Consider the following 26,342-nt stretch of genomic DNA (forward strand, 5'->3'; position numbering starts at 1 on the left):
GATCAGGAGCGGAAAAGCTGGATTTGTTGTTCTCTGCAACAGCACTGAGTTTCGGTGCTCTGTCGTGGCGCTGTGTCTCAGAGAGCAGCTGATAGTGAGATAGTGATAGTGATAATGATAGTGAGCAGTTCAGGATCAGTTCAGGATCAGAGCTGATCTAGCGGAAGATAAAAGCAGACTTTCTCAGTGGAAAGTCGTCCACAGTGACGTTTCCTCGGACTGGATGGTAGAAAGTGATGGAGGGGGCGGGGAGGACGGTCTGTGCGGTCTGACTGTGCGGACTGTTCGTCTCCACTCTCGGACCCGGAGGTGAGTCTTTAATTTCAGAGGGAACAAAAACTTTCCTGACTTTCACTGAGCTTTTCACTGTGAACGGAAGTGGAAATGTTCCTGTTCTGTTCTGTTCTGTTCTGTTCTATTCTGTTCCGTTCCGTTCTACTCCGTTCCGTTCTATTCCGTTCCGTTCTGTTCCATTCTGTTCTGTTCTATTCCGTTCTGTTCCGGTCTGTTCCGGTCTGTTCCGTTCTGTTCCATTCTGTTCCGTTCCGTTCTATTCCGTTCTGTTCTATTCTGTTCTGTTCTGTTCTATTCTGTTCTATTCTATTCTATTCTGTTCCGTTCTATCCCGTTCTGTTCTATTCTATTCTGTTCTGTTCTATTCTGTTCTGTTCTGTTCTGTTCTATTCTATTCTATTCTGTTCTGTTCTAAACTCTGCTGGACGGAGCTCGGACAGTGAACTACAGTTCACAGTAAGACGTTATTGATAATTCTCTATTGTATGATGTGAAAAGATCCTTATTCACTGATTTATCCAGCACTGCAGCACATTCAGAGCGCCTGAGTAAAGTCCGGCCCGTTACTGGACATTCAGCGGATGTTCCCCTTTCGCTCCTCCTCCTGCTCACAGAGACCTCCTCAAATCTCTGAAAGCTCATTTTCTTGTGCCCCACCGGGAAGGGAGTGGTCTTCCATGGGAAATGAGTAATGCCAGTTTATCTCAGGACGATTCATGAGTGATAATGAATCTCGGTCTAAATGAGACGGACAGGAGCGGCTACTCGGTTTACACCCCACCTTCACCACCAAAACAGCAGAAAACACGTTAAACCCATCTTAGCCGTGACCTCGCTACCCTGACCACTTCCCTCACTGTGTGAACGCAGAGCTGCATTATCCTCATCATAAACTGGGAGTTCAGGGAAAAGTCGACTCCACCCATAAGGTCAGACTCTGAGCTGTGCAGGTGAGACCGGACAGTACCTTTACACACCAGCCTGATTTTAGACCCGGAGAACAACCAGCTCAATTCAGCTTCCTGTTGGAACTCTGCCGTTCCACCTTAAATGGTGCCACGGTTGCAGTCTGGCACCTCAGCGTTATAATAACTGCTGCTCCATTTAAGGTGGAACGAAAAAGTTCAAAGAAGAATTGGACTTCAGCTTCGTCAGAGAGCACAAATAAGAGCTTCTTTGAGTGTCTCAGTAATTAAGAAGCTCAGTTTTCTCAGGATAACACAGCGTCAGTTTCAGAAGGTAAAAGGCTCCGGAATCCTGAAAAGGACCATTAAAAACCATTAGGATTAAAACCTAACAGTTTTGCTTTATAATCGGAATAGACTCAATTGTTTCCAATAGAGACCACTGGTTTCCTGTAGAACAGCTTTAGATCCCATTAGGAAACCATCAAATGCATTTAGAATCGGCTATTGGTCATCTGTTAAACCATTAGGATCCTTTACACTGTGATATCATCCCATTAAAAAGCCAAAACACATTACAAAAGCATCAGGAACCAACAGAAACACTTAATGGTTTCTATGAGTTTTTCAGAAGTGTTCAATGAGAAACGCCGGTATTAACCACATTACCCACCTCCTCACATAACACTAACAGGATACACGCTCTCTGTGTTACCTGTACTCTATCCAGACTGTTCATTTCTCTGTGTCTTCACAGATAAACACTGTCTGTGTTACCTGTACTCTATCCAGACTGTTCATTTCTCTGTGTCTTCACAGATAAACGCTCTCTGTGTTCCCTGTACTCTATCCAGACTGTTCATTTCTCTGTGTCTTCACAGATAAACACTGTCTGTGTTACCTGTACTCTGTCCAGACTGTTCATTTCTCTGTGTCTTCACAGATAAACGCTCTCTGTGTTACCTGTACTCTATCCAGACTGTTCATTTCTCTGTGTCTTCACAGATAAACACTGTCTGTGTTACCTGTACTCTATCCAGACTGTTCATTTCTCTGTGTCTTCACAGATAAACACTGTCTGTGTTACCTGTACTCTATCCAGACTGTTCATTTCTCTGTGTCTTCACAGATAAACGCTCTCTGTGTTCCCTGTACTCTATCCAGACTGTTCATTTCTCTGTGTCTTCACAGATAAACGCTCTCTGTGTTCCCTGTACTCTATCCAGACTGTTCATTTCTCTGTGTCTTCACAGATAAACGCTCTCTGTGTTCCCTGTACTCTATCCAGACTGTTCATTTCTCTGTTTGTCCACAGATAAACGCTCTCTGTGTTACCTGTACTCTATCCAGACTGTTCATTTCTCTGTGTCTTCACAGATAAACGCTCTGTGTTACCTGTACTCTATCCAGACTGTTCATTTCTCTGTGTCTCCACAGATAAACGCTCTGTGTTACCTGTACTCTATCCAGACTGTTCATTTCTCTGTGTCTTCACAGATAAACGCTCTCTGTGTTCCCTGTACTCTATCCAGACTGTTCATTTCTCTGTGTCTTCACAGATAAACACTGTCTGTGTTACCTGTACTCTATCCAGACTGTTCATTTCTCTGTGTCTTCACAGATAAACGCTCTCTGTGTTCCCTGTACTCTATCCAGACTGTTCATTTCTCTGTGTCTTCACAGATAAACGCTCTCTGTGTTACCTGTACTCTATCCAGACTGTTCATTTCTCTGTTTGTCCACAGATAAACGCTCTCTGTGTTACCTGTACTCTATCCAGACTGTTCATTTCTCTGTGTCTCCACAGATAAACGCTCTGTGTTACCTGTACTCTATCCAGACTGTTCATTTCTCTGTGTCTTCACAGATAAACGCTCTCTGTGTTCCCTGTACTCTATCCAGACTGTTCATTTCTCTGTGTCTTCACAGATAAACACTCTCTGTGTTACCTGTACTCTATCCAGACTGTTCATTTCTCTGTGTCTTCACAGATAAACACTGTCTGTGTTACCTGTACTCTATCCAGACTGTTCATTTCTCTGTGTCTTCACAGATAAACACTGTCTGTGTTACCTGTACTCTGTCCAGACTGTTCATTTCTCTGTGTCTTCACAGATAAACACTGGCTGTGGTACCTGTACTCTGTCCAGACTGTTCATTTCTCTGTGTCTTCACAGATAAACGCTCTCTGTGTTACCTGTACTCTATCCAGACTGTTCATTTCTCTGTGTCTCCACAGATAAACGCTCTGTGTTACCTGTACTCTATCCAGACTGTTCATTTCTCTGTGTCTTCACAGATAAACACTCTCTGTGTTCCCTGTACTCTATCCAGACTGTTCATTTCTCTGTGTCTTCACAGATAAACACTCTCTGTGTTCCCTGTACTCTATCCAGACTGTTCATTTCTCTGTTTCTCCACAGATGAACACTCTCTGTATTATCTCTACACTGTCCGGTCTAAAAACTCTTCAGACAGAGTCTATGAGTTCAGTGCAGTGACTCTGCTGGATGACAGACAGATTGACTCCTACAGCAGTACAGACGGGGTCAGGACTCCTAAACAGGACTGGATGAAGGAGATAAAGGAGAGTGAGTGGACAGCAGGCACTGATAAACTGAAGTACAATGGACAACAGTTAAACAAGATCCTCAACATACAGATGAAGGCCTTCAGACACGATGAGTCAGGTGAGAGCATTCTTTTCATTTTATAATTTATTTCAATTTCCTCATGCAGAGGAGAACGTTTGATGTACAATTATATTCTGCTTAGATGATCATTTAAATGATTCTGTTCAATGTCATGTTCAGGACACACTTTAACAAGTCAGCTCTGTTTTTTCTTGGACATGAACCTTCAGAGGAATCCTGTCTGACCAGGAATGTGGAATCTGACTAATTCTGTTCAAAATGAAAAGAGTTAGTTTTCATAGGTGACAGCACACTAAAATTTAAAATAACCCCAACATATAGCAGCATACAGAGGAAAACATGTTTCACTGTTCAAAAATAGCTGAGGGACATCAGTCGTGTCGTGTCTGAAATGGTCCTCTAATCACTACAGCCTACATTAGACAATCTGGATCACTATATAAAACACTATTGTAGGGAAGTGAATTTGTGATGGTTGGAAACAATTTTGGAGTCTAATGTTGTACAAGTTTGCTTATTATTTACAAACAATGCAGTGCATTATGGGTATCCACTATCCACTAGACTACATCAATTGTACAGTACTTTTTGTGGTGCATTGTGGGATTGTTTGAGTGCACTGGATCTTCAGCACTATGTTTTCAGATACCACTAAAAGGCAGAATCCCAAAATAGTGTTCTATATAATAAATAAGCCACTGTTTTAAGCACAGCTTAGATTTTGTATTAGATGTGTAATGTAGGCTGCCTCTTCAGATGAGCTAATGCTAACGCTTCAGCTAACCGGGACACTGCATGCTGAAATGAACTTCTTATCTTCTCCATGAGGTCTTTTCTTTCTCAGTGGACGATGCACCAAAATGTTAGTCAGTCAGAGAAATGTATTTTCACTGTTTCTGTAAGGAGCCAACATCAGCTAGAGTAGTTAGCCTAGTTAACAATAAAGCCACACAAGAGCCGACCGCACTCACAAAGTGTGATTTAATGTACATACCTTCCTAAAACATTTTACCGTCCTCATAAAGCATAAAAAGTCAGTGTGTTTGATGATGTTCAGTGAATTATGACTGTCTATGTTCTTCATTTATATTTCAGAAAATCACACTCTTCAGTGGAGAATCGGCTGTGAGGGTGAAAAACATTCTGACGGCTCAGTTTCAGTTTTAAATTGCACTCATGAATACGCCTATGATGGACAGAGTTTAATCTCGTATAACTGGACCTCGAGGAAATGGTCAGCCTCAGTCAGTCAGGCTAAAGCGTTGGAGGAGAAGTGGAATGGCAGACCTGTTGATCAGAGATGTGACTGTGAGCACTGGCTGAAGATGTATTTGCAATACAGCACTACTGACACCAAACTGAGTGAGTGTTTGGACACTTGTTATTGTTGTACTTTCTTTATTTCCACAGATCTGCTTTTTTTAATTACAGTAAGTAATTCATGCAGGACATATTATGAGTTTAACCTTTTATTGACCTTACATAAAATACAGATGAGTAAATACAGCAAAATACAGTATACAGAACAATTACATGAATTCACACTAATCAAGTTCCTAAATGAACTTATCCAAATGAACAATCTATTGATTGCTTTAAGAATGATATCCTTAATTATGGATCTTGCAGCCATAATTAATCTATAATTTCATACTCATTATTATCAGGGTTGCCGACTATCTTAGGGGTGATTGGAGTGAGAGTTTCTCGTGGCTGGTGTGAAATCTTCAGGTGGTGTATCCACTGTTAGACTGCTTAAAATGCTGATTTGAACCACACAGCCATTAGCGTGTAGATCCATGGTTCTTAAATCAGCCCCCAGTACCCCCAGCAGGTCCACGTTTTACTGTAACACAGCTCTAAACCCACTTAAGAACACTGATTACCTGCTACAGCTGTACGGTGAGCAAAATGTGTTTGAAGGCAGCTGGTTCTGAACTGATTCTGCAAGCTAGTTTCTAGGTTTTCTAACAGTGCCATTGATTGGCTGTTTCTAAATAAAGTACTGAAATAAAAATCCGTTGCATTTTACAGTTGGGAGAGATTTGTGTAGGTTTCAAAGAGTAACTAGGAGAACTTTAACATTGCGCCCACACTTGGGTTTGTACCAAACAATGAAGGCATTGTTCGCCAAAAATTGCTCAGCCAAAAATCTGACTGAATTAACCTTTATTCCCTTATAATAATAGTGAAGTAAAATAATAGCGAACTAGAGTGTTGATTTTGGTGAATGTGAGAGTAACAGCACACTTATGTCTTTGCAAAATTTCTGATGGATAAACAAACATGTGTAATTTGGTGCACTTCAGCTGTTGCAGTGTGAAACCAACCAAACCAAATGAAAAAGAGACAATGGCTCACAGATCTAAACTCTGGCACAGGCTTTAGCAAACTAACTAGGAAAACCAGAAACCAGACCGGTAAATTCTACTGTCATTTTGGTAACCCTTTACTGTAGGGTGCGGTTCATAAGGCTACATGACACCTACGCTAGCTTGTAATGACAACTGACATAACCCTACATAAATGTTTACAAATTATTATTCCAACAGGTGTTATCTGTCATAAAGGCTACTTTAGCTAATTTTAATCAAAATTGGCAAATGTAACCTTTAGAACGAATGATTCAGATTCAGATTCAGAGTATTGTATTAATCCCAAAGAGGGCAATTCATTTGCAGCTTTCCCCTTCCATACACACAACTGTACATATATGTCTACTTATATATAAAACAGTAATGTATGTCAGAGACAACAAATCCACATATAAAGATGAATAAGGAGTTGATGCAAGGACACAACGAATAGCTATAACCATCATTTAAAAAGACTGTTATCCGCATTTAGTAGCTTGATAGCAGAAGGAATAAAAGACTTGGATTAGCGATTTGTTCTACTGAGGGGCACGATATAATGCCGATATATATATATATATACATATATATATATATATATATATATATATATATATATATATATATGTATATATATAGGCAAGGTCTCTCTGTTGGATTCCAATTATCTGATGCCTTTTGGAATAACCAGATAAACATTTATGTAGGGTTATGTCAGTTGTCGTGACAATCTTATGCTTTTAGGCATGTATCACAAAAACGACACCGGTCATTTCAAACCACTGTGTCGATGCTTGATTCGTTCTACAATGATCATGTGACCACTGACGTTTAAAGATCCGTTTCAGCACACAACCACGTGACTGCTTCAGGAAGTGATTCAAAAGTAGCAAATCTTTGCATGTGCTTCGAGGGTCGTTCAAGGAGAGAGAGAGAGAGAGAGAGAGAGAGAGAGAGAGAGAAATAGGGAGTAGAATGGAACCAGTAAGAAAAAGAGGGTGTTCAGTAGTTTGGAAGCACTGAACGTTTACCATCAAATAAGGTAGAATATTTAATAAGAAAACTATTATAAAAAATAATAAAAATTGATGGCATTAAAATAACGGTTAAATCACTGTATTTATTCTGAATACATTATTGTTTAATGCATTGTAATAGAATACAGTCCATAATTCAGCCATCACTACTTTTTCTAAGCATTCTGCTCAGCCCTGGATATTTGTACCCATCAACAATAAGATTTGGAAAACATGCGCAACAAACAATTTCATTTTATCAGTTGTTTTATTGAAAAAACAAATGTCATGTTTTTAATGCGATGGAACACAAAACAACAACATCCGTTGTACACCAGATACACGAAGCACTTTGTGGTTTTGGCCACCAGATGCCACTAATGTGCACTGTGTGGTTCCAGTAATGAACCTCTTCACAACACAGTTCGGAGGAAAGCTTCAGTTCAGAAAGCTTCAGTTTGCCATCACTAGGTGTCATGTAGCTGTATGGACAGAATCCTACAGTAAAGTGTTACTGTAATTTTGCACAGTTTGAGAAAAGTCATTAGTCTTTTGTAATTAAATGTAATTAGTAATGAATTACTAGTATTTTTAAAGACATACATTCATCCACATAAGAAATCAGAAGGTATCACACAAAGATAATTACAAATTCATCAAGCACACAGTCTTTATTATATAATACAGACAATATATTTAATTAGGGCTGTTCTGAAAGCATTTAAGTTACCCCACTTTCAAGTTACAAAGTGCGGTAATTTGAATGCTTTCTTTTTCCTTAGAAATCTTAATACAGACAATGTATTTAATTAGGGCTGTTCTGAAAGCATTTAAGTTACCCCACTTTGTTTCATGAACGTGATATTTACCTAGTACCAAAAGTAAATCAATTATTTATATACTTTTTATTTTTTAATAGACTGTTTCTATGAGAATGTAGTAATACAGCTGATATGTCCAAAAACAAGTTCATTTTAAGTAGGGATGTGTTGATCCAGTTTTTGCTCCTAATCTCATTCTGAGTTCTTTGATATTGAGTGTCACATGGTGCTTGTCTATTCTTCACGTATCCAACATCCCCTCAGTTGCCTGCTTTACATGCTGAGCTGCATGAGATCCTCGAAACTGATTCAATACTGCTTGTTTTAAATGAAACTAGATTAAATAACTTTGCTTTTAACTTCAACAAATACTGAGAGAATAAATAAACTGATAATATCCTGGAAAACTGTATATAATTCAGTGGAAAGTCCATCGTTATCACTCATAACTTTATTGATGTTGATAATAATCTCTATGATGCTAAGATTCGTATGACATATATTGCTCAAATCGTCATTATCAAAACAACCACTGTCCAGATTATTTGAGACTGAATCCAGTGGCACTTGTTTATGCCATTGCTATAATACAGAGTGATAATCAGTGATTAAATTTTTTGAAATATTCATTAAATCATTTGTAACTACACTGTTGCACAGATTAATCAATCACTGTTTTGTCTTTCTAAGCCATCTGTATTATTCCACCACATTTTGATCTGATACCCTTAGCCTTTACCTCATAAATTCTGTCTAAACACCCCTGTAATTCCATCATATACTGAAGAACTTCTTCGGTTACATTTGGTTCATCGCCTAGAGTAATAATTCCTTTAATAATAAATTCCTCTCTTGCCTTTTTCTCCCCCTTCAATCATTTTATTCATTCTAATAGCCAAACATCTCGCATTTTGTTAGTTCCCAATATAACCTAAATTATTTACAGCTACAAGCCTGTCTAAATGTTTTTTGATAATATCAGAATCCTTATGTTTGAAGTCTTAATTAAGTTGCTTAACATCCAGTAAGTCCTACAAAATCTGATGCCATCCTCTTCATCAACTGCATTAATTGATATAAAGATAGATGTATGATCTGTACGAACTGCAGGCAGCTCAGTACTAACTTTTTCTACATTGTAGGTTAGAACCATCCAGATCAGCCAAAAATCACTACAAGACTGCACAGTCACCATGCGAACATCAAAGTCTGTGGGTTGTAAAGATTAGTTTGTAACCTAAAAAATCCCATTATTGTTTTCACTACACATTGCCTTAAAATCTCCCCCAAGTATTATATTAGTGTTCATACACTATGTGCCAAAAGTATGTGGCCACCCCCCCTAATTATTGAGTTCAAGTGGTTCAGCCGCACCCATTGCTAACAGGCATATAACACCAATAGTCAGTCAAGAGTCAGTCCATGGATAAACATTGACAGTAGAATGAGTTCCAAGCTGCCTCTGGAAGCAACATCAGCACAAGAATTGTGCACTGGGAGCATCATGTAATGGGTCTCGATGGTTGAGCAGCTAAACACAAGTCTAAGATCACTATGTTTAGTGCCAAGCATCAGCTGCAGTGGTGTAAAGCACCACACTGGACTCTGGAGCAGTGGAAATGTATTCTGTGGAGGGAAGAACTTTTCGCTATCTGGCAGTCTGATGGGTGAATCTGGATTGGCTGATGTCAGGAGAACATTACCTACTGGAATAGTGTCAACTGTTTGTCTGACAAAGTTTCACTGACAAAGTTTGGTCCAGGGTTTGGGCCCCTCAGTTCCAGTGAAGCGTGATGTTGATGCTACAGCACAAAGACATTCTAGACAATTATATGCTTCCAGCTTTGTGTCAGCAGTTTGGGGAAGACCCTTACCTGTTCCAGCATCACTGAGTCCCTGAGCACAAAGCAGCTCCATAAAGATGAAAGAAATGTGATATTTAACATGTTAAAGCAAATCTGTGAATGCAGTTTGAGTGTAAAGTAACATAAAATATTACAGGTAGTCATACATATTATTAGACATAAACTTTTCAGTTAAAAACATTACTTGTCTATTTCCTGTTGTGAATTCTTCATATTTCAGACACTGATTACATTCTTAGCATAATTTATGGGCATTATTTATACCTTCATGCCTATGCAGATAGCACGAGTCACACATATTGACCACAAAGGGGGACTTTTATTCTCACATATCATACGTGATGCGGTGGCAGCCTTCAAATTTCTATGTAGCCCTCGCATTTCTGTGGTGGCCTGTATAGCAGTCTAAACTGCCATTATTGTGTAAATACATACATACATACAAGTAAATTTGTAGCGGCAACCACCTGAAATGTTACAGTCCATTCTACACACTAAACAAGTTTAACTCATCTGATGACTTTGTACTCTCAGACCAGAGTCCAGTAGCAGCCAATACCAATCTATAACCAGCTCAGTGGGTAAAAGCAGAACATTTTCATTAATCAGATCAGCTCCTTAATGAACCGAAGAAGAAGAAAATGCGCTCTATATCTTTTAGCTACAAAAGTACCCAAACCACCTGCTGATGGTTCATGCACCATGTTAATGCTCAGTACTTTTCTGTTTCAGCAGAATTTTGTTTTCCACCAATGTAAGCTTTTGTTCCTCTGTAGCGTGCAGCATTCCTAGCACACTCCACCTCAGGCTCTGGGCATTGTCTTGCTGTTTTGTCAGCTTCTGTGGGATCATCTTTGAATCATAGCTGTAAAGAGCACGTCTCTTTACCATCATCAGATAAAATGTATAATCACATTAATGGGTTTTGGCCTTGAACTGTTGCTGTTGAGTCTTTGGAGGTGATCAACCATATCAACTGTAGCAACATTTAGCAATGGTATTACAGTGCAACACACTTCTATATCACTGGAGTTGGCATCTTCCTTCTGTTGGTCCACTAGACCTTACTATCCTCCTCTCTGCAGTGCGTTTGTGAAATGCAGTTCAGGTGTAGTCATGTTGATGAAAGTGTTTTCTCTGTTTGCAGTGCTTTGGTGAAATGCAGTTCAGGTGTAGTCGTGTTGATGAAAGTGTTTTCTCTGTTTGCAGTGCGTTTGTGAAATTCAGTTCAGGTGTAGTCGTGTTGATGACAGTTTGCAGCATGTTTATGATTTTGTTTTGCAGCATGTTTATGACTTTGATTATGTTTTTAATTGTACTATGAATAGGGTCTTGTAGGCCACCATACTTTCTACCCATTTTGTATCGTACAGAATGGGAACCCAGGCTCAGCTGTTACTAACTTCTCATCCATGTCATCCAGACAGAACTATGAAAGCACATTCTCATTGTGATGGACAGTTGCTTTTGCCCGATTGGTCAGCGCTTCATGTAATTCGTATAAAGTTGAAGCCAGCTCAGCTTTTCACATGTAATGTTCACACTGCACACTATCCCACAATCCCTCACAATTTTTTTGCTGACTCCATATTTTAAATGAATGGGAAATTTCCGATGTGAATTCTGTGAGACCCAAAATCAGTCTCACAAAAAAAAAACATGAGAGTTGGCAACCTTGTCATTATTAGTAGTAATAACCTCAAACCATGTAATATTTTGGATATTTGCCATTATTAGAGTAATAGTAACTATTATTATTATTATTATTAGTAGTAGTAGTAGTAGTAGTAGTAGTAATAGTAGTGTAATTATTTTGCAAATAACAGCTTTCTCTGTATTCACTGCAGTAAAGATAAATATAGCATTAAAGGGGAATTACCCCCATTTTTCTAATTTTTCTCCATAATTCAGTGTGTGAGATGTAATCAGAGTGATTCAGAGTGGTTTGGTGTGAAATGGTTCAGATGTCTTTACAGTGGTGGTGATAGGAACCAGGGGTCGCCATGACTACAACACATATATAGACATTTTATTTACTATCCAGAACCACCAGTGAACCTACACGAGTCTTCTGAGCTTAAATGGAATGATGATGATGGTAAAGCAATGATAAACAGTGAGGAGGGACCTGTAAGGGAGCTTTTAGATGTGTTGAAATCTTTTTAAAAAATATTGAACCACTCTGAATAACTTCTGAATAACTTATTTTCATCTTAACCATTTAATTATGTATGAATTATATACATAGTTTTTAATTTTGATAGAGATCTGAATTCTGGTTGAATTTCAAATTTTGCATTCACACTTACTCCGTTTTTAGCTCCACCAGATGTTCATGTGTTTGTGAAGAAATCTGTAACTGAATCGAAGAAGCTGACCCTGACCTGCCTGGCCACGGGCTTCTACCCCAAAGACGTGGAGATTACACTGAGAATGTGCCACACTTCACTGCCTGAACATCTACTAACATCTTCAGGAGTCAGACCCAATGAAGATGAAACCTACCAGCTGAGGAAGAGTGTGGAGATCCAGGAGGATGAAAAAGCAGATTACAACTGTTTTGTGAATCACAGCTCCCTCAACACACCATTAACTAAACAATTGGGTAATTAAATCTGTGTTTGTCCACATTCATGGCTTGTAATGGTGGGAAAAAAGAAAATATTAGAGGAATAGAGCCCTCCCCTCCTGTTTGCATTGCAGTTCTTTTACATTATCTTTTGGATTAAGTTCTACTCATCTGCAGACTCTAAAAAGCTGCCACACACACTGCACACATCAACACGCAGCATCCAGAAATGGGAAACAGTGGTTGTTGAGGAGGTTCACACACGGCTGCCTGCATTCAGTGTTGATGTGTTCTACCAGTCTGTGACGTCCAGCACTGCTCAGCTCCTCTGAGCACCTCCAAAAGTCTGTAACATAAACAGACAAATGCTGTTCATCTGTTACCTCAGCTAATGTTAGTTTATTCACATCATAATGTATTTCATCTTTAACTGTAAAACATTGAGTCTGTGAGGTTATTTAGCTGATATCAAATGTGGTGAATTCACTGAATGATGTTGGACGTTTTATTGATGTAATAAGGTGATCAGACGTTGGAGGTTCATTTGAAGCTGCATGTTGCCAAGGATGAAGCTTTTATGAAACTCTAGGTGAATTTCTGTAGCTTAAATAGCAAAATCATTGTCCTTCACAGATTCATGATAGAAGAGGAGGCCACAATTTAGAATCACAACTTTCTGCTATCAGTGCAGTTAAACGGAGGATTTTTTGTCTACAGACGGGAAATACAGTGACTGTCAGAGTGGTCTGAGTGGAGGAGTGATTGTAGGAGTGACTGTTGGAGGGATGTGGTCTTTGCTGGTCATGCTGGTTGGGGTCATCTTCTTTTTCCTTCAAAAGAAGAGGATAAATGGTGAGTATAGACACTATCACCACAGATTCTATTTCAAATAGAAATATTAAACGTATTATAAATACTCTATCACATGCTCTGCTAAAAGAACGTCTCCAGAGTTCTACTGAGTGAATGTTGCTGCTGATGTTTCCAGCTGTTCTTAAACTCAGTGTGAGACAATCTGAAGTGATTCTCTAGGTTGGGAGCTCAATCAGAAGCAATCAATGACACAGATGATCTGCTAGTGCTTCATTCTTTTCTCATTGAGCTCTGAAGTGATCGAAGGCCTTTCGATATTTTCAAACATGTTTTGTTTGTACGACTTCATTCACGAGTCCTGTAGTCTGAGATGGTCAATGACGTAACTGAACGAGTGATTTAGCCATTTAGCCTAGGAGGCTGAGGGAAAAAATGGTGAAGAGACATGTACAGTGGAGCGCAGAGATGGAGGAGCTGCTTGTTCAGTACTGATAAATGTCTGAGAGCTTTTATAACTTTAGTCCTTTTATAATAATCAGAACTTCAACACATCACTTTACAGTTTCAGTTCATAGTAAAATGATTTATTACCACATATTTATCAACACTGCTGTTCTCTGGAGCACATAAAGCACAAACAAGCTTAGTCTCAGCTCTGATACACCAACAAAAGAAATTCTGTGAAAGACCGATGTTTAGTCTGAGACAGTTGGTTTTGAAATATGCCTTATTACAGGTTAGGGATTTAGGAAGTTGTGTAGAGTTCATCCAGCTGAGTCGTATGACAGCTGCAGTCTGCAGTGATTTCTGCCTGTGACTTTTATTCTCTGTGAAATAGATTCAGGTTTGTGGATGTATATTTTTGTTCATAAATGAATCGATGAATTGATAAAGTCAATAAATTAACTTCTTGCTTTCAGGTAAAAGAGACAATCATCATCCAAATGTAATCTTCAGCAACGGTAAGTAGTTTATCACTGTGGGTTTAAATGGTTAATATTTGAGGATCAAAATATTCTCTGCATAATTTTGTCAAAAATGTCTAAACATAAAAGCAGCAATAAATAAATGTATTTATTTAATTTACATGGATTCATTTTTAACCTTCCATAGGAAGCTGCTGTACAGAGTTAATGCTGTTCTGTTCTCACGGTGTGTTCAGGTTTCTCTAAGAGTGTTTATCACACAGCAAACAGACCCCTAAACCACACTGCTCAGAGAAACCAGAACACACTGTGAGAGCAGAACAACATTAACTCTGTACAGTGTCTCGCTCTGGAAGGTTAAACAATGAATTAACCCTAAACATTACAAATGATCTTTCAGTTCAGCTTCCATATAAATACAGACATCACTCAGCTACATTAACCAGTACTTACAACTATGAGTTGCATAAAGTACATTATATAAACATTTCAGACATTTAGTAATGCTGTAAAACTATTTCGGTACAATATAAACAGAGATTGTTCTGGTGTTTAAATTAGTGATGTTTGCTAAGTTTTGCTAAGTTTTTGCTAAGCACACTCCACCTCAGGCTCTGGGCATTGTCTTGCTGTTTTGTCAGCTTCTGTGGGATCATCTTTGAATCATAGCTGTAAAGAGCACGTCTCTTTACCATCATCAGATAAAATGTATAATCACATTAATGGGTTTTGGCCTTGAACTGTTGCTGTTGAGTCTTTGGAGGTGATCAACCATATCAACTGTAGCAACATTTAGCAATGGTATTACAGTGCAACACACTTCTATATCACTGGAGTTGGCATCTTCCTTCTGTTGGTCCACTAGACCTTACTATCCTCCTCTCTGCAGTGCGTTTGTGAAATGCAGTTCAGGTGTAGTCATGTTGATGAAAGTGTTTTCTCTGTTTGCAGTGCTTTGGTGAAATGCAGTTCAGGTGTAGTCGTGTTGATGAAAGTGTTTTCTCTGTTTGCAGTGCGTTTGTGAAATTCAGTTCAGGTGTAGTCGTGTTGATGACAGTTTGCAGCATGTTTATGATTTTGTTTTGCAGCATGTTTATGACTTTGATTATGTTTTTAATTGTACTATGAATAGGGTCTTGTAGGCCACCATACTTTCTACCCATTTTGTATCGTACAGAATGGGAACCCAGGCTCAGCTGTTACTAACTTCTCATCCATGTCATCCAGACAGAACTATGAAAGCACATTCTCATTGTGATGGACAGTTGCTTTTGCCCGATTGGTCAGCGCTTCATGTAATTCGTATAAAGTTGAAGCCAGCTCAGCTTTTCACATGTAATGTTCACACTGCACACTATCCCACAATCCCTCACAATTTTTTTGCTGACTCCATATTTTAAATGAATGGGAAATTTCCGATGTGAATTCTGTGAGACCCAAAATCAGTCTCACAAAAAAAAACATGAGAGTTGGCAACCTTGTCATTATTAGTAGTAATAACCTCAAACCATGTAATATTTTGGATATTTGCCATTATTAGAGTAATAGTAACTATTATTATTATTATTATTATTAGTAGTAGTAGTAGTAGTAGTAGTAATAGTAGTGTAATTATTTTGCAAATAACAGCTTTCTCTGTATTCACTGCAGTAAAGATAAATATAGCATTAAAGGGGAATTACCCCCATTTTTCTAATTTTTCTCCATAATTCAGTGTGTGAGATGTAATCAGAGTGATTCAGAGTGGTTTGGTGTGAAATGGTTCAGATGTCTTTACAGTGGTGGTGATAGGAACCAGGGGTCGCCATGACTACAACACATATATAGACATTTTATTTACTATCCAGAACCACCAGTGAACCTACACGAGTCTTCTGAGCTTAAATGGAATGATGATGATGGTAAAGCAATGATAAACAGTGAGGAGGGACCTGTAAGGGAGCTTTTAGATGTGTTGAAATCTTTTTAAAAAATATTGAACCACTCTGAATAACTTCTGAATAACTTATTTTCATCTTAACCATTTAATTATGTATGAATTATATACATAGTTTTTAATTTTGATAGAGATCTGAATTCTGGTTGAATTTCAAATTTTGCATTCACACTTACTCCGTTTTTAGCTCCACCAGATGTTCATGTGTTTGTGAAGAAATCTGTAACTGAATCGAAGAAGCTGACCCTGACCTGCCTGGCCACGGGCTTCTACCCCAAAGACGTGGAGATTACACTGAGAATGTGCCACACTTCACTGCCTGAACATCTACTAACATCTTCAGGAGTCAGACCCAATGAAGATGAAACCTACCAGCTGAGGAAGAGTGTGGAGATCCAGGAGGATGAAAAAGCAGATTACAACTGTTTTGTGAATCACAGCTCCCTCAACACACCATTAACTAAACAATTGGGTAATTAAATCTGTGTTTGTCCACATTCATGGCTTGTAATGGTGGGAAAAAAGAAAATATTAGAGGAATAGAGCCCTCCCCTCCTGTTTGCATTGCAGTTCTTTTACATTATCTTTTGGATTAAGTTCTACTCATCTGCAGACTCTAAAAAGCTGCCACACACACTGCACACATCAACACGCAGCATCCAGAAATGGGAAACAGTGGTTGTTGAGGAGGTTCACACACGGCTGCCTGCATTCAGTGTTGATGTGTTCTACCAGTCTGTGACGTCCAGCACTGCTCAGCTCCTCTGAGCACCTCCTAAAGTCTGTAACATAAACAGACAAATGCTGTTCATCTGTTACCTCAGCTAATGTTAGTTTATTCACATCATAATGTATTTCATCTTTAACTGTAAAACATTGAGTCTGTGAGGTTATTTAGCTGATATCAAATGTGGTGAATTCACTAAATGATGTTGGACGTTTTATTGATGTAATAAGGTGATCAGACGTTGGAGGTTCATTTGAAGCTGCATGTTGCCAAGGATGAAGCTTTTATGAAACTCTAGGTGAATTTCTGTAGCTTAAATAGCAAAATCATTGTCCTTCACAGATTCATGATAGAAGAGGAGGCCACAATTTAGAATCACAACTTTCTGCTATCAGTGCAGTTAAACGGAGGATTTTTTGTCTACAGACGGGAAATACAGTGACTGTCAGAGTGGTCTGAGTGGAGGAGTGATTGTAGGAGTGACTGTTGGAGGGATGTGGTCTTTGCTGGTCATGCTGGTTGGGGTCATCTTCTTTTTCCTTCAAAAGAAGAGGATAAATGGTGAGTATAGACACTATCACCACAGATTCTATTTCAAATAGAAATATTAAACGTATTATAAATACTCTATCACATGCTCTGCTAAAAGAACGTCTCCAGAGTTCTACTGAGTGAATGTTGCTGCTGATGTTTCCAGCTGTTCTTAAACTCAGTGTGAGACAATCTGAAGTGATTCTCTAGGTTGGGAGCTCAATCAGAAGCAATCAATGACACAGATGATCTGCTAGTGCTTCATTCTTTTCTCATTGAGCTCTGAAGTGATCGAAGGCCTTTCGATATTTTCAAACATGTTTTGTTTGTACGACTTCATTCACGAGTCCTGTAGTCTGAGATGGTCAATGACGTAACTGAACGAGTGATTTAGCCATTTAGCCTAGGAGGCTGAGGGAAAAAATGGTGAAGAGACATGTATAGTGGAGCGCAGAGATGGAGGAGCTGCTTGTTCAGTACTGATAAATGAGAGCTTTTATAACTTTAGTCCTTTTATAATAATCAGAACTTCAACACATCACTTTACAGTTTCAGTTCATAGTAAAATGATTTATTACCACATATTTATCAACACTGCTGTTCTCTGGAGCACATAAAGCACAAACAAGCTTAGTCTCAGCTCTGATACACCAACAAAAGAAATTCTGTGAAAGACCGATGTTTAGTCTGAGACAGTTGGTTTTGAAATATGCCTTATTACAGGTTAGGGATTTAGGAAGTTGTGTAGAGTTCATCCAGCTGAGTCGTATGACAGCTGCAGTCTGCAGTGATTTCTGCCTGTGACTTTTATTCTCTGTGAAATAGATTCAGGTTTGTGGATGTATATTTTTGTTCATAAATGAATCGATGAATTGATAAAGTCAATAAATTAACTTCTTGCTTTCAGGTAAAAGAGACAATCATCATCCAAATGTAATCTTCAGCAACGGTAAGTAGTTTATCACTGTGGGTTTAAATGGTTAATATTTGAGGATCAAAATATTCTCTGCATAATTTTGTCAAAAATGTCTAAACATAAAAGCAGCAATAAATAAATGTATTTATTTAATTTACATGGATTCATTTTTAACCTTCCATAGGAAGCTGCTGTACAGAGTTAATGCTGTTCTGTTCTCACGGTGTGTTCAGGTTTCTCTAAGTGTTTATCACACAGCAAAGAGACCCCTAAACCACACTGCTCAGAGAAACCAGAACACACTGTGAGAGCAGAACAACATTAACTCTGTACAGTGTCTCGCTCTGGAAGGTTAAACAATGAATTAACCCTAAACATTACAAATGATCTTTCAGTTCAGCTTCCATATAAATACAGACATCACTCAGCTACATTAACCAGTACTTACAACTATGAGCTGCATAAAGTACATTATATAAACATTTCAGACATTTAGTAATGCTGTAAAACTATTTCGGTACAATATAAACAGAGATTGTTCTGGTGTTTAAATTAGTGATGTTTGCTAAGTTTATGTTCAGAATCTCACCTGAATAACTTCCTCTTTAGACTTCATCCCGCAGAATAATGAACAACTGTGTACACATATTTTATCATGAGTAACTCCAGAGTTTGTAGACTAATTTCTGCTAATTCTCCAACTCGTTCTTTCTTTAGAAACTATGTAATAATCTGCTGAAGAGCATGTTTAGTGTAGTAAGATCAACTCGACTCAGGTCAATGACAGAATTCTCCACTTGATTTACCACAACACAGCGTCATCTTTCTGTGCAAACTATGGAAGCTTCATGTTCAGAGTGATACACTATATTGCCAAAAGTATTGGCTCGTCTGTCTTCACACGCATATGAAATTGAGTGAGATCCGATTCTTAATCCATAGGGTTTAATATGATGTCGGCCCACCCTTTGCAGCTATAACAGCTTCAACTCTTCTGGGAAGGCTTTCCACAAGGGTCAGGAGTGTTTATGGGAATTTTTGACCTTCTTCCAGAAGCGCATTTGTGAGGTCAGACACTGATGTTGGACGAGAAGGCCTGGCTCGCAGTCTCCGCTATAATTCATCCCAAAGGTGTTCGGTCGGGTTGAGGTCAGGACTCTGTGCAGTCCAGTCAAGTTCTTCCACACCAAACTCGCTCATCCATGTCTTTATGGACCTTGCTTTGTGCACTGGTGCATGTTCTCTGGAGTGACGAATCACACTTCTCTGTCTGGCAATCCGATGGATGAGTCTGGGTTTGGCGGTTGCCAGGAGAATGGTGTCTGACTGCATTGGGCAGTTGTTAGGGAACCAGCCTGGTGACCGGAAGGTTGCCGGTTCAATCGCCTCGGCTGACAGTCCATGACTGAAGTGCCCTTGAGCAAGGCACCTAACCCCAATTGCTCCCCGGGTGCCGTGGATAGGGCTGCCCATTGCTCCGGGCAAGTGTGCTCACTGCCCCCTAGTGTGTGTGTTTACTAGTGTGCATGTATGCGAGTGTTTCACTGCACGGATGGGTTAAATGCGGAGGTCTAATTCCACAGTGAGGTTCTGGTTCTGTCGTTGTGCCAAGTGTAAAGTTCGGTGGGTGGGGGGTTATGGTGTGGGGTTGTTGTTCAGGAGTTGGGCTCGGCCCCTTAATTCCAGTGAAAGGAACTCTTAATGCTTCAGCAGCAAGAGATTTTGGACAATTTCATGCTCCCAACTTCGTGGGAACAGTCTGGGGACGGCCCCTTCCTGTTCAGTCCAGTGGCGGCGCTTTACTCCACTGCATTCGACGCTTTGCATTGCGCTTGGTGATGTAAGCTGCTCGGCCATGGAGCTGCTCGGCCATGGAAACCCATTCCATGAAGCTCTCTACGCTGTTCTTGAGCTAATCTGAAGGTCACATGAAGTTTGGACGTCTGTAGCGATTGGCTCTGCAGAAAGTTGGTGACCTCTGCGCACTATGCGCCTCAGCATCCGCTGACCCCGCTCTGTCATTTTACGTGGCCGACCACTTCGCGGCTGAGTTGCTGTTGTTCCCAATCACTTCCACTTTGTTATAATACCACTGACAGTTGACTGTGGAATATTTAGTAGCGAGGAAATTTCACGACTGGACTTGTTGCACAGGTGGCATCCGATCACAGTACCACGCTGGAGTTCACTGAGCTCCTGAGAGCCCCATTCTTTCACTAATGTCTGTAGAAGCAGTCTGCAGGCCTAGGTGCTCGGTTTTATACACCTGTGGCCATGGAAGTGATTGGAACACCTGAATTCAATGTTTTGGATGGGTGAGTGAATACTTTTGGCAATGTAGTAATAAGTGAAGACTGTTCAGGTACAGTAGATCAGGTGAGCAGTCTGAGTTCTGTATGATAAAACCATAAAACAGGGTAACTTGGCAGAAGAAGCCCCCAGGCTAAGACCCCCTCTCTTACTTTCTCTCCTGATATGAAATGATGGGTCCAAATCTAATCTTGACACATTTACTGAATGTTTATGGTCAGATTTATTCTGAAATTTTGTCTGAATCACTGCATTCCTGAGATTTATTCACCTGGAAACTTTTGAAAATCTGGTCATTAGCTAATTGTGATATGTGTTATTAATGTAATGTATGTTAATGTCTGTATATTAATGTTGTGAAAAAGAATTGGTTAAAAATATAGGATTTGGGCGTAATCAGCATTTTGAAACCGCTTATCCTCCTGGATCGTGGTGGCGCGCCGGAGCATCACCATAAATATATTTAATATAATTAGTTCAGTTTTTACCATAAAGACAAAATATTCTTCACTGGAGTTTCACTGAATAGCTAGTATTAGCATTACATGCTATCTATAGTGTATAGAGTTTCATCACCACCTACTCTCTAATGAGCAGTAATCATGTACACTACAGATTAAAAGTTGAGTACAACAACAAACAACAACAACAATACCATTGAATGAATTTGCATAATATGTTGATATAGTCAAAGTAAATATACCATTCTTTTTTTTAGAAAAAAATGTACATGTTTATTAAAACATTAAAATATTAAATTATTAAAAGTAGGTAGAATCATTAAGACAGAAACTGATAAAAGCCTCAATTTCATTTTAAAATATAATCTTTTTAGTGTTGTCATTAATAATACAATTTCTAAAATATACAAAGGCCAGAAATTCATTGAGATTAAAAATTATATGTTAAAAAAGTTCCTTTTTTAAAATGTTCTGTTTTGTGATATAAACAGAACTGTTGTTCATTTATATCTGTAACTGCAGGTTTATACATCATCATCATCATCATCATCCTGTACATGATAAACTAAGACACATAATATTAATAAACCTTGTTCTTGAGCTTTAGTTATTAAAACTTCAGTGAACAGAAATATAAAATTCTTTGTGTGAATCAGTGCAGTGGGTTAATGGGTTAATCTCCTTCTCCTCTCTACACTCTACTCGTTCTAATCCATATTTATCTGAACTCTCCTCCAGAGTCTACAGCTGCTGGTTCTGATGCTGACTCAGGTATTAATATTCCAAGATCTGAGATTTGTGATTAATAAAAATATCTGTCTGCTGTAAATCAGCTGTGATGTGACCTTATTGACTCTTTTTCAGGAAGGGAATCCACTTGTGGATCAAAGAGGAGCAGCACCGAAAATGTTGATGTGAACATTAATCTGACTGGTAAGGATTCTACTGGTTACATTGTCGGGACCCAGTTTACTTTGGGTTTTGATGGTGATTTATTGTGTATTATTGGTAAATATCTGTAGTTTCTTTGTGAAAACACACTATAAGAGTATCAGAGGATCCTACAAAGTTCATTGCACAGCAGAAATCTGGGGACACTTGATCTTTATTTCAGATTCTCGGAGAATCAACTGCCCCGTATATTTACTTTAACACGTCCATAAACATGTTGCTTTTCAGGTTCCTGAAGCTGTGGGTCAACAGTTTAAACTCACGCAGAACAAATGATCGTAAGTAAAAGTGGACTTGTGGTTGAGAACATGCAGTAGAAATAATCTGTCTGCCTGATCTTTCCTCTTCCAACTGATCAGAGAAAATAGATTAATAATATAATAATGATCATTTCCCATAATTATCAGCACTTTATTCTCTCACAGGCTTTTAGACACAGTTAACACCAAACACACACTGTGATCATCAGTGAGTGTGGAAGACTAATAATTTACTCAAACACAGTGAAACTCATCACACAGGTTCTTTTCTCTGTCCTGTTCTCTGACTAATATTACAGCTGTGACTTAAGTAATGTTTATTTTCTATAACTTGAATTCAACGCTTATTTTTTGGACAAGAAGACCAGCAAGTCCATTTTTCTGGCTTGAGGTTTGAACACTGACCATAGTGTTTCAGGCTGAGTGCATTTATCTGCACCCAGTAATCTGATCATAATCAGATTTCTGCAGTTATCTGATTATTCAAATGGTCATGTAAACACCATACTCCAGTCTAGAAATCTGATTAAGAAATCTGATAAAGAGGCTGGATTTCAGCTCAGTAATCAGATTTCTCAGTGCTGTGAACTCTTATTCTGATTTCTTTCGTATTTCTCAGTCTGAGCATGTGCGAAAACAGATGGCGGTACTGGAAATAAGTGAGCAGCGTCGTCGCGAGACGGAGCAAAACACTTTTGGAGCGACACTGAAACCAAATACATGCTTGACGAAATTAAGGATTTAAATATTCTTCATCTTCTAGATGATGTTTGTTCATATTTTCAGGTAAAGTGGTGTGATGTGTTTTAGAAAAAAAAGCTGCATGATGAAATTTCTTCGGTGAGTTTATTGGCTGGTTGTAAAGCAGAAGTCTGATTACTGTCTGACTCATGTAGACCTGGAGTTTCCCCATTATCTGATCACTCAAGTGCATGTAAACGTGTAGATCAGATTAGTGACAAAATCTGATTTTCTGCAGTTATCGGATTATTAAGTGCATGTAAACACACTCAGTCAGTTAGGTGTGGGTGTGATGTCACAGTGTGTGGTTGCTGCTTCTGATTGGTCTAATCATCTACAGACAACAAGTTTAACAGGACAAATGTGTTAAACTTGGTAAGGCAATGTTATTGATAACGTAGGCTACCATTGCAGCTCTTGTGATTTCAAATTGCAATTTTAATATAAGAACAATTCTTCTTCTTCTTCTTCTTCTTATTATTATTATTATTATTATTATTGTTGTTGTTGTTGTTGTTGTTATCATCTTTCACTCCTAGGTCAAAAGCACCTTTGTAAAAATGAGATCTCGACCCGACAGAGTAGAATGTCATTTTCTACCCATTTCCAAACCAAGTTCTCTTTACTACCCCGCTCCCTTACTACAAAAGCTGAAAGCCCACTGTGTCAGTATGATTTAGCCTGGGATAATTATTACATTATAAATTTTTTTTTTAAATTTACTTTTGCTGTTGTTTTTACTCGTCTTTGTACGTCTCAGCCGTCTGAATTTAACTCTGTTATGCTTTAACTCAGTTATGTTGTTGTCATTGGACAAATGTGCCTAGGCTGAGTGAAGTGACGTGTTGGTTGTATTTATGTGAAACAAGCTTTTTGGTGAATTGCTGTTGCTTTGTTTCTCCATAAGAGGGCGTAAGTGTTAAATAAGTAGGGTGATGACTGCACTGCTTTCAGTAACAGACTCTAGTCTCTAGTCTGATGTTATGATATTGCAGGACATTAACACGTTTGGAAATTGCATCTACCTAATTGGTCACACACTTTTCCCAGCCCCACACAAAACACAGCAACAGGAAAAACTATCAGGACGTCACCTGCAATAATGAGAACAAAATCACCGTCAGCCCAGTTAGATCTGAAATGGAAGGCCTTTATTTACAAAGATGAAAAGATCACAGTTATGATGTGAAAGTTGTTTATTAGTGTCTCTCTGTCATCATTTTTCTTTTAGATTAACTTCTATTCCTCTCTCTCCCTCTCTCCCCCAGTCTCTCTCTCTCTCTCTCTCTCTCTCTATCTCTCTCTCTCTCTCTACCTTCATCCAGGCTTTCCTCCACAGATAACTGGCCCACCTGCTGGACCTGCTTTGGAGGATATAAAGGCACTGGAGCTGTTTGAGGAACATCCCAGCCTCTTGGAAATGGAGCCCACCCTTTGGTGCTTGTCCCTTCTTCCTGCGTTTTCCCTCAGCCCCTGGAACCCTACACAGGTTTAATGTCAGCCTTTCCTTCTTACCTCATCCCTCCCTCTCCATGTCCCCCCTCTGTCTCTCACATGAGCCCAGTGGCTGAGCCCTAAGTGTGAATAAAGGCCACAGGTAGTGGCTGATGTCCAACACCTGAGCGCCAGTGAGAGCCACAGTGCTGGAATGAATGATGATGCATCTAAGAATCGATTATTATTGGTAATAAAATAAGTTACTTATAGAAAACGATCAGTAACACTTTACTGTAGGTGAGTGTTCATAAAGCTAGAGGACGCCTACAAAAGTTCATCATTATAACCCACAAGGACCTACATCAACATTTATAAACACTTATTTAAGTAGGCATCGTCATCATAAAGGCTGTTTTTGTCAACATTGACGTCAACATAACATGTTGATCCACATGCTGATCAGCTCTGTGGATGAATGTAGTGATGCCATGAGACCCTCAGGCTGAATCTAGAAAGAGAAGATAAATTCTACTATTTGGAATGATGATGAGGCGGCACGGTGGCGCAGTGGGTAGCGCTGTCGCCTCACAGCAAGAATGGCCTGGGTTCGATTCCCGGCCGGGCGACCAGGGACATTTCTGTGTGTTCTCCCCGTGTCTGCGTGGGTTTCCTCCCACAGTCCAAAGACATGCCGTCTGGCTGATTGGACATGCTAAATTGTCCCTAGGTGTGAATGTGTATGTCTGTCTGTCTGCCCTGCGATGGACTGGCGACCTGTCCAGGGTGTATCCTGCCTTCCGCCCAATGACAGCTGGTATAGGCTCCAGCACCCCACTGTGACCCAGAAGGATAAGCGATTTAGATGATGGATGGATGGATGGAATGATGATGATTTTTTTGTTATTACTGGTGATGATGTTTTCTGATTATTATAATGATGGTGGTGTTTGTAATAATTAAGGATGCACCGATCCAGCTTTTTCTCTCTTTCTTGGTGTGAACTCAGGATATCATTCAATTCCGAGCACCGATACAATCTTTTTTTTTTAATTTAAAGTCTGTTAACCTGTAATGTTCCGTTACTACTGAAGGGTTCATCACAAAACATGATGATCTTTTTTAAGAAATTTAAGTATTTAAAGGTTTTTAAAATGAGTCACACTGAACAAGTATTTCATATTCGACCAAATTCTTCTAACTTAGAAGTTTTTTCAGATTTATTTTACAAAATCTGAGCATATTAGACATCTTCGCTGTCAAATTACTTGCATTAAATTGATAAAAGTGTAAAAATCTGAAATACAACCCTGTCTCCAAAGCCTATATTTAATTTAAAAGGCAATATATCAAATGCTTAATGCCTAAATGCTCAGCTGCTCAACAGTTCAGGGTCTCATTTATCATATTTTTCAGGCGCCAAATGTTTTCAGTGGTGACAGGTTTGGACCGCAGACAGGCCAGTTTAGTACCAGGACTCTTTTAATATGGAACACTGCTGTTTTAATACATGCAGAATGTGGTTTGACACTGTCTTGCTGAAATAATCAGGGCCTTCCCTGAAAAAGACGTCATCTGGATGGCAGAATATGTTGTAAAAATATGTATATATCATTCAGCATTAATGGTGCCTTCACAGATGAGCACGTCACCCATGTCATGTGCACTAATGCACCCCTACACCATCATGAATGCTGGCTTTTGAACTGTGCACTGATAACAAGCTGAGTGGTCTTTAGCCCGGACACAGTGTCCATGATTTCGAAAAAGAATTTCAAATGTTGATTCATCGGACGATCATAAATGAGCTCGGGCCCAGAGAAGGTGGCAGCATTTCTGGATCCTGTTTGTATATGAT

At 39.1% G+C, this 26,342-nt stretch overlaps 1 protein-coding gene across 2 annotated transcripts; it reads left to right on the plus strand.

Moving 5' to 3' along the window:
- Positions 1 to 24,430, plus strand: LOC118803782 (H-2 class I histocompatibility antigen, alpha chain-like). Of its 2 annotated transcripts, XM_036564274.1 has the most exons (13): positions 1 to 309; positions 3,623 to 3,889; positions 4,949 to 5,215; positions 12,230 to 12,514; positions 13,196 to 13,330; positions 14,212 to 14,253; positions 16,341 to 16,625; positions 17,307 to 17,441; positions 18,319 to 18,360; positions 21,837 to 21,869; positions 21,963 to 22,031; positions 22,278 to 22,327; positions 24,319 to 24,430. In XM_036564274.1, the coding sequence occupies exons 2-12, from the start codon at positions 3,772 to 3,774 to the stop codon at positions 22,283 to 22,285; spliced, it is 1,419 nt and encodes a 472-aa protein (XP_036420167.1). In that variant the 5' UTR covers positions 1 to 309; positions 3,623 to 3,771; the 3' UTR covers positions 22,286 to 22,327; positions 24,319 to 24,430. The 2 variants fall into 2 exon arrangements, with proteins under 2 accessions (XP_036420167.1, XP_036420168.1); XM_036564275.1 differs by lacking the exons at positions 17,307 to 17,441; positions 18,319 to 18,360; positions 21,837 to 21,869; ... (1 more) ...; positions 22,278 to 22,327; positions 24,319 to 24,430 and adding an exon at positions 17,223 to 17,288.
- Positions 24,431 to 26,342: the final 1,912 nt, after the last annotated feature.

Source organism: Colossoma macropomum, unplaced genomic scaffold (genome assembly GCF_904425465.1).
Source record: "Colossoma macropomum unplaced genomic scaffold, Colossoma_macropomum, whole genome shotgun sequence".
NCBI lineage: Eukaryota > Metazoa > Chordata > Actinopteri > Characiformes > Serrasalmidae > Colossoma > Colossoma macropomum.

Excerpts from the sequence above, each read along its gene's own strand:
- LOC118803782 (XM_036564274.1), top strand. The coding sequence starts at position 3,772 with ATGAAGGAGATAAAGGAGAGTGAGTGGACAGCAGGCACTGATAAACTG. Across the intron at positions 14,254-16,340 it reads AAATGTAATCTTCAGCAACG|CTCCACCAGATGTTCATGTG; the intron begins GTAAGTAGTTTA and ends CTCCGTTTTTAG. Across the intron at positions 16,626-17,306 it reads ACCATTAACTAAACAATTGG|ACGGGAAATACAGTGACTGT; the intron begins GTAATTAAATCT and ends TTTTGTCTACAG.